Here is a 10,349-nt window from a genome sequence, read left to right on the forward strand (position 1 = left end):
GTCAGCCAGTTGCCAGACGTTGTAGGAGTTGAAAACTGCCATAGAAGAGGAATGGGAGATGATCCCTCAACATTTCATAGAGCGGTTGATAAACTCTATGCCTAATCGTATGAGAGCTGTGGTAGATGCCCATGGAGGCAACACGCGTTATTAAATGAAACCTTTATTTGATAAAACATGTTTTTTATTAAAAAATCAATTGCCTTTATCAAGGCGTATACCCGACTTGTTAGGTAATAATCTAATCATATTTCGGTAGGGGCCATCGAAACCTAAACTCTAAGGTGTGCCAATAGATGTGTCCAGAAGTTTATTTAGTTATTAGTCTAAGTTCCCAAATAAGAGACGATCTTCACTGACCTGTCTGATAAATGGGCAGGGATGTCGGATGAAATAAATAAAATCTTCTGATTTCAAATAATATCAATAAACAAACATAGCAAAAAAGAAATCATCAAAATCTGAGCTGTTCGAGGGTGGGAGAGACTTGATTCTTCTAAGTTTTAAGAAAAAAGAATACTTTAATATTCTTGCGTCATATTAAAGAGGGCGGATAATTGTGCCTCTGAACTTGACCATGCCTAAATCTGAAAAGTAGCATATTATTGTTTTATATGTTAGAAAAAAAAATTGATACAACTTATTTGTGCACAACAATATTAACTAATCTATAATTAAATTCTATTGAACGATTGATTTTATTATATTACTAATAAGTCATTCATAAAATTGACACCTGCCATGTCTACCCCTAGACTGCCACAAAGTTATAATACTTCTACTCAACCACAACCCTACCCCTACCCCTACTATACCCCTATCCTACTACTGTATACCTGCCAGCACTTCACTGGCAAAGTAGAAGTACCCTTACGATACTTCTACTTTACCACTACTAACATACCACTACCATGTACCTACCCTACTCCCGCGTTTATACACCTACCCTACCCCTACTCTACTACTATTACTCCTACCATACACCTACCCTTCCCACACTCTACCACTCACCTACACCTACCATACCACTTGCTATAACTATCGACCAACGTAAATCGAACTTAGGCCGATTTAATTATATCATATTGATGAAAGTTCAACTTAAATTGGTCACACTCACAACTGTCCTGTATAAAATATTATTTATCTTTCAACAGATACTACTCCGGACAAGCAAGAGGAAACACTAGTAAACAATCAGCAAAATTGTTGGGAACTGTGAATTAATATTGTCACAGATAGTGTTAGCACTGTGAACACACGAAGATTGAGGGCTATGATTTATTAGCAACGAGAGGTCGCCCGCGACTTCACCCGCGTGGACGAAGACTTTCAACCTCTATTTCATTATCTTCTACTAATATTTTCGCATGTTTTATATATAATAAATAGTTCACTAATCATTTTACAAAAATAGAACTTAAAACAGCAATGATTTATATTGAAAAAAAAAACTAACGCCTTTTTAACCCTTTAGGGGAATAATTTTGAAAGATCTTGAATGATTTTTTTTTTAATTTTATTTAGGGTTCAGAATGTACAAAAATGGAACCCTTAAAATATCACTCGCGCACATTCGGATGTCCCTCTGTTTTATTCCAATCTTCTAGTTAAATTGAAATTGGGTACACATATCAATGAAGTATTAGAAAATTTAAGGGAAAAATATCACTACTTGTAATAAAAAGAGTTGTTTGTTTGTCAAGCAAAACCACCCTTCTAAATCGGCATTGTTGACGTACAACTGCAGAACTCTATACCGTACGTAGCCCAACACACACTTGATTTTATTTATAACTTTATAAAAAAATTCTCTTCAATCACATTGTTTTCTAGGGCTCGTATACGAGATCGAAATCGCCATAAAAAAATCTTACTTGCTGTTCTGTGTTCAGTCTTACTTAATTAATTTCTTTCCAAGTAACTAGTTTATATTTTTACAATTTTCAAATTGTCAGGTTACCTAAATGTATTTTTTTTATTACAGTTTCCATGTAAATTTTGTCATTTAAACTGAAAAATTCTTTGCAATAGGAAAATTAAACTTTCATTACTTGATGCAATTATTAAAAAATAATTATTGTAAGTATAAATATAAAATAATAAGTATAAAATCAAAGTTTAAGTAATTTTTCAGCACATTTCAGCTAGCATTTATACATTTTTTTATTTAAATTTGAGAGTCATTCTAATCTAATACTGCTACGTTATAACAATCACACTAACATAAGTTGAATTAGGTTTCAAATGATTTTGCATGGGCGGTCTAGGACAGCCAACATATTAATGCATGTTGATATATTTTATCTATTCGAATATTATAATGAGGAAAGAATTGGTTGTTTGTTTGTTTGTATGCATTGAATAAGCTCCGAAACTACTGAACGGATTTGAAAAATTATTTTGGGAAGCTCCACTATCCCGAGTGCGGTAGGCTATTTTCTCTCCCTATTTCTATGGGAAAGGAAACTACGCGGGTGAAACCGCGTGGCGTCTACTAGTAAATATATATAGAGAATGCTTACATTATCATAAAATGAAATCATAATACTTAAGTAATTAATGATCATTAATCTAGGATCTGATTTGCATGGAGCAAATCAAACTAATCATCATATAATTAAGATTGAGCGGTATGTACGTACGCATTTAGTTTTGATAATGATATTGTTCTAGTGGTACTAAGTAAAACAAAATGGCTGTCTGAATTCCGTACGTACTAGACACTGAAAAATATATATAATATAATAGAAAATTTATTTGTAACATTTGTAATGTGTATTAATTACATTTGAATAATTGAATTGAAATAAATAAATAAGAAAGTCGTACTATGTTTCATTTTTCAAGCAAAACGATCATAGGTACATGCTGATTTTTTTTTAGTGGTTTAACTACTATTAAAACATAATACGTATCTATAATTAAATTTAATAAATAATATTTTTTTATATTGAAATATCTAACAATACTTAATTAAAATATGTCTTGAAAGTGTGATAGGAAATAATTTACGAGCAAAATTAACATAATATACAGGCTAATTGTTTAGTTGATCAGTTAAAAATAAAACATAATTAAAAAAATATTAAGTAATAATGTTTTTTTTATAATCATACAAATATCTTCGAATTTAACGGATGTAACGTAGGTACGTATATCTATTAGGCTTTACTTCTACGACTATTGGTTTGAGATCAATTTAACTTTAATTTTGCACAATAACTAATCGTCCATTTTTAATAATGTAAATTACCTAAGTGTGTGTCGGGCAATTAATATATCGGAGTGTATGGTTCCGTAGATTAAATGAACACTTTTATTGCAAAAATACCAATAGAGATACACATAATACTGATAGCCCGTAACGTTAATATTTTCCTTTAACATAAAAATAATGTTTCCAAATGTATTACTATTTTTAAAGACCTATCTGACGATATCCCACACTATAAGATAAAAAAAATGAAAATATTATCCCCACTAGGTACTTGTAGATGAGGTACCCTAAAAAATATTTTTCAAGATATCCTTCCTATCTATTATAGAAAACCGCATGAAAATCTGTTCAGTAGGTTTCGAATTTATTGCGAACAGATGGACAGACAGATGCAGCGGAGGACTTTGTTTTATATAATATGTATAACTGTATATAGATTTAAACTACTTACGATAATTATAAATCAATAGTACTCGTAGGTACGAGTAGGTATTGGCAAAATTATTACTTTGTTGTGGGACATTTTCGAAATGTTACTTTATTTAGGGTGCGTTGATCAGAGGATATCATTATTTTTTAATTTTTTTAATTGTCACTAATAGCTTTCTTGTTTATGGTTCCATGACTAAAAGTTACATGATCAAAACGAAGTTATAGGTAAAGAATCCCATCGTCCTGTGGTTAACCAAGATAAAGTATTTTTTATTAAGTAAATAACAATCATAATATTATAAAAAATAAAATAGTGCCAAATGTAGAAAAAAATTACTAGAAATATTAATTAGATTAATTGACAATAAATAATAATCATGTTGTTAAAAAGAAAAAAGTGCTACCTAAATGTAGAAAAAATCACTAGAAATAATAATTACATTAACTGACAATAAATAATAATAAATCAATAGTACTCGTAGGTACGAGTAGGTATTGCCAAAATTATTACTTTGTTGTGGGACATTTTTGAAATGTTACTTTATTTAGGGTGCGTTGATCAGAGTATGTAATTTTTTTTTAATTTTTTTAATTGTCGCTAATAGCTTTCTTCTTTATGTTACATGGTCAAAACGAAGTTTTGATAAAGAATCCCATCGTCTTGTGGTTAACCAAGATAAATATTAAGGAAGTGTTTTTTATTAAGTAAATAACAATCATAATATTATAAAAAGAAAATAGTGCCAAAGATAGAAAAAAAATACTAAAAATAATAATTAGATTAATTGACCATAAATAATAATCATATTAAAAAAAAATAGTGCCAAATGTAGAAAAAAATTACTAGAAATAATAATTAGATTAATTGACAATAAATAATAATCATGTTGTTAAAAAGAAAAAAGTGCTACCTAAATGTAGAAAAAATCACTAGATATAATAATTACATTAACTGACAATAAATAATAATAAATCAATAGTACTCGTAGGTATGAGTAGGTATTGCCAAAATTATTAATTTGTTGTGGGACATTTTTGAAATGTTACTTTATTTAGGGTGCGTTGATCAGAGGATATCATTATTTTTTAATTTTTTTAATTGTCACTAATAGCTTTCTTGTTTATGGTTCCATGACTAAAAGTTACATGATCAAAACGAAGTTATAGGTAAAGAATCCCATCGTCTTGTGGTTAACCAAGATAAAGTATTTTTTATTAAGTAAATAACAATCATAATATTATAAAAAATAAAATAGTGCCAAATGTAGAAAAAAATTACTAGAAATAATAATTAGATTAATTGACAATAAATAATAGTCATATTATAAAAAAGAAAATAGTGCCAAATGTAGAAAAAAATCACTAGAAATAATAATTATTAGATTAATTGACAATAAATAATAATCATATTATAAAAAAGAAAATAGTGCCAAATGTAGAAAAAACTCACTAGAAATAATAATTACATTAATTGACAATAAATAAAAATAAATCAGAACGATTAGTAAGAAGGGGGAATAGCGCACACCTCTTTAACTTATAAAATAGAACATACTCCGCGCCACGAAACAAGTCCGTAGACGCGGCGCTGATGTCTTAAGAGTGTGCAATATGAAATTTGGTGGTCACAAATTGTTCTGGATCTCAGATTCTGGAAAAGTTAGGAGCCTGATATTTGGGTAAATGATATTTCAAAGTGTTAGCTTCGTTATGACTATACAAAATACACACTTTGTACAAGTACACTACATACTACTACATGTTTTGCTCACATTTTGCTTTCAATCTCAGGAAAAGCAAACCTATTTTCTTAAATTTTTGTTTTGTATAGAAAATTAGGAATATATCTTGGACACGGCCATTTTGTTTTTCGTTATGTTGTTTAATTTACTTGCAATTAGGTAAAAATGGTTTTGGCGCTCACGTCATAAAATTTACGTCGCGCGTCAATCGCTCCGTGCTTTTCACTCAAGTGAAAGTCATAATTCGGCGTCTAGTTTGCGCTTCGAATTTTATCCATATCGTAACGACGCGCTGCGCGCTCTTAATGGCGTTCATTGTCATTTGACAATGGCGGTCTTATTGTTATTTGTGTAAGGCGCTGACGATTTTAGTTCCGCAGGACTTCTTTCGTGGCGCGGAGTCTAGCGATACTGTGTCTCGTGAAGGCAGCTTATGGCAAGCGATCGTGAAGTACATTCACGACACATTCCTCGGTTAGTCCAGACTTTTAACACTAGTTTAATTATTATTAATTGACTGACTGATTTTTCAGAGTACAAAACAATTTTACGGTCCTTAATTCGACGTGTATGTTATTTTTTTAATCTCATATTTTCGTTATTTATTAACATTTCTATTGATCGGTTTGAAGGCGATGCTATGCCAAATAGGTTCTGCTATACATAGGACCTAAGTATGATATTATGTTTCGTCTTTTAGAGTAATGCATCTTTGAAATAGATTTTATATATTACTGGACTGTATATTACGTATACAGTTTTTTACTTATAATGTAAACAGTTTTTTTTATTATTTAATAATTGTTTGAAAGTTTAAATTTCAAGTTAAATACATAACGACTGTTTGGGGTTTTGCAGCTCATTGCCTGAGTGCCATTACCCCTTATTTTATATTTTTCATAGATATGTCCAGAAAAAGATATAGAAAAATCGAGAACGAGAGGATTTTAAAAAAATATAAAAAGAAAGATTCTACTAGAAAGTTCGTCAGGAAATAAATAACAATTTTGCGACAACAACAGTCATAACGAGATAAACGGGGGCGATGAAACCTATAATAAATGCAATATTAAAAAAATACAACGTAATAAAGGTCTATCTCACGTAATGGCGTTCAACCCTGACTTATTTGTAATATTTTCCAAATAGTTAAGTCAAAAAAACTTATTAACAAAAAATATTTTTTTTTTTACACAAAAGATCACAAAAAACAATTTATTTTTCTGTTCATAGTGTGTCCTAGCATAGTAAATGAAAGCGCCACAGAATGGGTAATTTCATTATATTCATTTTAATACAACTTGTAAAGAATGAAAAAAAAGCCACTGAACCGATTTTCATAAAAATTAAATGGGACCAATTTTGAAGTAGACTTTTTCAAACAAAAAAAAAATTGGTTAAGAAATGACGAAGTTATGAGACAACAAATATTAAAAAAAAATATACGCATACGCATCGAATTGAGAAACTTTTCCTTTTTTTAAAGTCGGTTAAACATATAAAATACGTTTGACGTCAAAAAATTAATAAGATATACTTATTAAAATAAGTATTTCTTTTTTTTATTTTTAGTAAGTTAAACTAATATTTTGTAAAACGGAGCTTTTTCATAGGTGAACGCCCTTAATGCCCCCGTTCTTACCCTAGGTTTACCTATAGGTGTATTATCAAAAAGAATTCATAGGTTCAGGCAAAATAGCTCCAATCGTTCTCTTCTGTGTACTAAGAAACACATGTCTATGTCCTTGACCTTTAATACCGCAGCTAATACTTTTGATGTTATACCTTCCGACGGCAGGCCATACTACTGTTCGCTTATATCCAGGCGGCTTGTCGTAGCTACTATTGAAACCCCGTTTATTTTGTATCAAAGTTTTTGGCTCATCAATATTGTAATGTGATGGCCCGGGGTCTGTAGGTTTGCGCAAACACATAGATAAATCCACCAACATGTTGCGTCCTCTGTATGGAGAGTTTCTGTTTGTTTTATTCATTACACCAAAGTGTGAGTGAGTGTACTTATCCAACGTGCTTTTCAGAGCAAGCGGCCACGAAGCAGCATGCACTTTTGATTCTGTATTAAAATGATTTTTAATTGTACTTCCATCGCGCTTACCCGTAAACAGATCGTAAGGGCCACGTAATGACACAACTTTCTTCGGTTTCAATTCAATACAATCTTTATCAATGATAGTATATCTGTTGGATGCTAATGACCACTTAGGAGAAGTGTCTTTAAAACGACAGGGCTCTTCTCTTTCAAACGTTGCTCTAGTAGAATGCGGTCCATATGGCGGGTTGTAAGCAGTACTTTTATAATAATTACCTGGACCAGGCAATTTATTTTTGGATTGCTTAAAGCGATTTGTTCTTCCAAATCCTACGTTTTGACAAGCAGCCTGATACTTCGTTGCTTTTGTTACTTCATGCCATGCTGGACCCAATATCGAATTGAACCACTTCCTTTGCGCCAGTACTTTTTGGTTTCTGTACCCTAAATTTTTCGCCCATTCTTCTAATTCGGTTTTGTACCTCCATGGGTCTTTTTCATTTTTACTACTTTTGTTAACTTGAAATATTTCATGAATTGGCTTCGGATGATAAAGACACGGATCACAACCTTCAGGTCTCGTTGTATATAGACCGCTTGGGTCTAAATTTGGATGAACTGTAATTATTCCAAATCGTTTTTGAGTAGAACCAAAGCCAAGGTAGCATTTTCTCGATATAACCATTTTCCTCTTGTCGCTTATTTTGAGGAGTCAGAGAGACAAGATCCAAACAATCTGAATAAGAAATATATTCATAGAATTTTCAACAGGTAACCGTTAAATACTTTCAGCGAATAGTAAATCAAATAGAAAATGAATATATAGGATATTTTCAGTCTATTGAGCAAAGAGTAAATTAATATAAAAATTGAGTGTAACAAACAGCCATTTATTTATTGTCATAAAACCTGTCAACGATTGTTTTTTTCTTCTCTTTAACTTTGCACAGATTAGTCAATGTCAAATAGCACAGTAATCACAATTTTTAGAGTTCCGTAGGCCACAAGGAACCCTTATGTCATGTCCGTCCGTCCGTCCACGGTTTAGCGCAGAGAACATTACTAGAAAGCTGTAAATTGACACGATTATGTACATTGAAAATGTGAACAAAGTCGTAAAATAAAATCTTAAAAATATTTTTTTAGGGTTTTATGAAATTTTTTTACTCGTTTATCTCATAATGTGGGGTATCGTTCAATAGGTTTTTAAAAGATATGAGGGCTCTTTTTGCAATACTTTTCGATTAAGGGATTCTTTTTTAAAATATTAAGCTATTAAGAGCTAATTTTTGTCAAAGTCAAGTGTTCATAGTTATTTTTTTTTTAATTTGGCGGGTGATTTCAGTCTCAACTTTTATTAGCCAAACTCTAGAAGCTACCAGTAGGTAGGTACGTTTGGTTAAGATATTCCGGTATTGTTACCTAATGGTGAAGATGCAGTCTATGAGATTATTCTATAGTCTACTAGCGGATGCCCGCGACTTCGTCCGCGTGAAACTCGATGTGAACTTTCAACTACCGCTACCCTACCCCTACCCTACCCCTACCCTACCCCTACCCTACCCCTACCCTACCCCTACCCTACCCCTACCCTACCCCTACCCTACCCCTACCCTACCCCTACCCTACCCCTACCCTACCCCTACCCTACCCCTACCCCTACCCCTACCCTACCCCTACCCTACCCCTACCCTACCCCTACCCAAATATGCACAAAAAATTTCATCAAAATCGGTCGAGCCGTTTCGGAGGAGTTCAATGTCGAACACCGCGACACGAGAATTTTATATATTAGATTTAGTAGTAGTAGTGACATTTAGTGACAGGGTTCGACCGTAGTACTAACGCAATTCTCCCGCCAAGCAGCATTGCTCTATAGCAGATAAAGTTGCCAGTGCAACTCATACACAACAATTTCACCTTTGTTTAGTAAACCAAACTAAACATCTAACCAAACAAGTTTTCTTTGCATGCTTTGCGAGGTGTTAGACCATCAATAAAAGCTATAAATAAGTTTGGAAGGAGTAGTTTATAAAAATAAATTGTTTAATAAAAAGTTACTGTAGTGAGCTATTATCTATGTATCTAAGGTAGTGAGCGTGATCGTTGGGATCGCTAAATGGAACGTAGCCTCAATGTATACGTAGTCTATGGAAGTTGAACACGTGCGCGCGGCTTACGGTTTTATTTTGACTTTTGACCGTAGACAGAGCTTTTGACATTGTCAAAGGCTTTGGACGGTCTACGTAAGCCCTCATTCGCACGAGAGCTTTTTTTAACGGACGTCAAAAAAGCATTCAAATATAACATAAAGTTAAATGAAGATCTATTTCCAACGCCCAAAATTGAAAATGCAACACTGCTCGAAAAAAAGCGTCGCGTTTTAAAAACGCTGTCGTGTGAACATATATTTGGGAAAATCATTTGCTGTATTTCAATGCTTTTTTAACGTTAAAAAGCTCTCGTGCGAATGAGGGCTAATACGGATGCACAATTTCGAATTTTGGCGCCACTGGATTCATACGTCTACAACACTAGTTATTTATTTTATACCAGCATGTGATGTGGAATAAAAAATATCACTCTCTTTCGTTGCAATGGGACGAAAGAGTGAGCGATATTTTCGATGCTCCGCTATTGGTCAACTTTTGTCTTTTTCTCATAGAGAGATATTTCTCGTGGCGCGCATCTTAGGCCTACTGGTGATTGTTTTCTTTTGCTCGAAAGTTTTATTACTTGCGTATATAAAGTAAAGTAAGAGACTAACTTGGCTAAAGTACTCAAAAACTGTACTATGTATTTAGATTTTTTCGTATGTTTACAGATTTAGGCCTAAACTGCCATTTAGGTTATTTCCTCAACGCGCAGCACGAGTGCTTACGTTCAAAACATTGGGCGCCACTGC

The 10,349-nt window shown here is 32.5% G+C and overlaps 1 protein-coding gene across 1 annotated transcript; it reads right to left on the bottom strand.

Annotated features, from left to right (window-relative positions):
• Positions 1 to 7,061: 7,061 nt before the first annotated feature.
• Positions 7,062 to 8,129, bottom strand: LOC112046275 (lymphocyte expansion molecule-like). The gene has a single exon (XM_024082876.1). It carries the CDS (start codon positions 8,127 to 8,129, stop codon positions 7,062 to 7,064), a length of 1,068 nt encoding a protein of 355 aa, XP_023938644.1.
• Positions 8,130 to 10,349: the final 2,220 nt, after the last annotated feature.

This window comes from Bicyclus anynana, chromosome Z (assembly GCF_947172395.1).
Source record: "Bicyclus anynana chromosome Z, ilBicAnyn1.1, whole genome shotgun sequence".
Taxonomy (NCBI): domain Eukaryota; kingdom Metazoa; phylum Arthropoda; class Insecta; order Lepidoptera; family Nymphalidae; genus Bicyclus; species Bicyclus anynana.

Coding starts and splice junctions, on each gene's coding strand:
- LOC112046275 (XM_024082876.1), bottom strand. CDS start 8,129: ATGGTTATATCGAGAAAATGCTACCTTGGCTTTGGTTCTACTCAAAAA.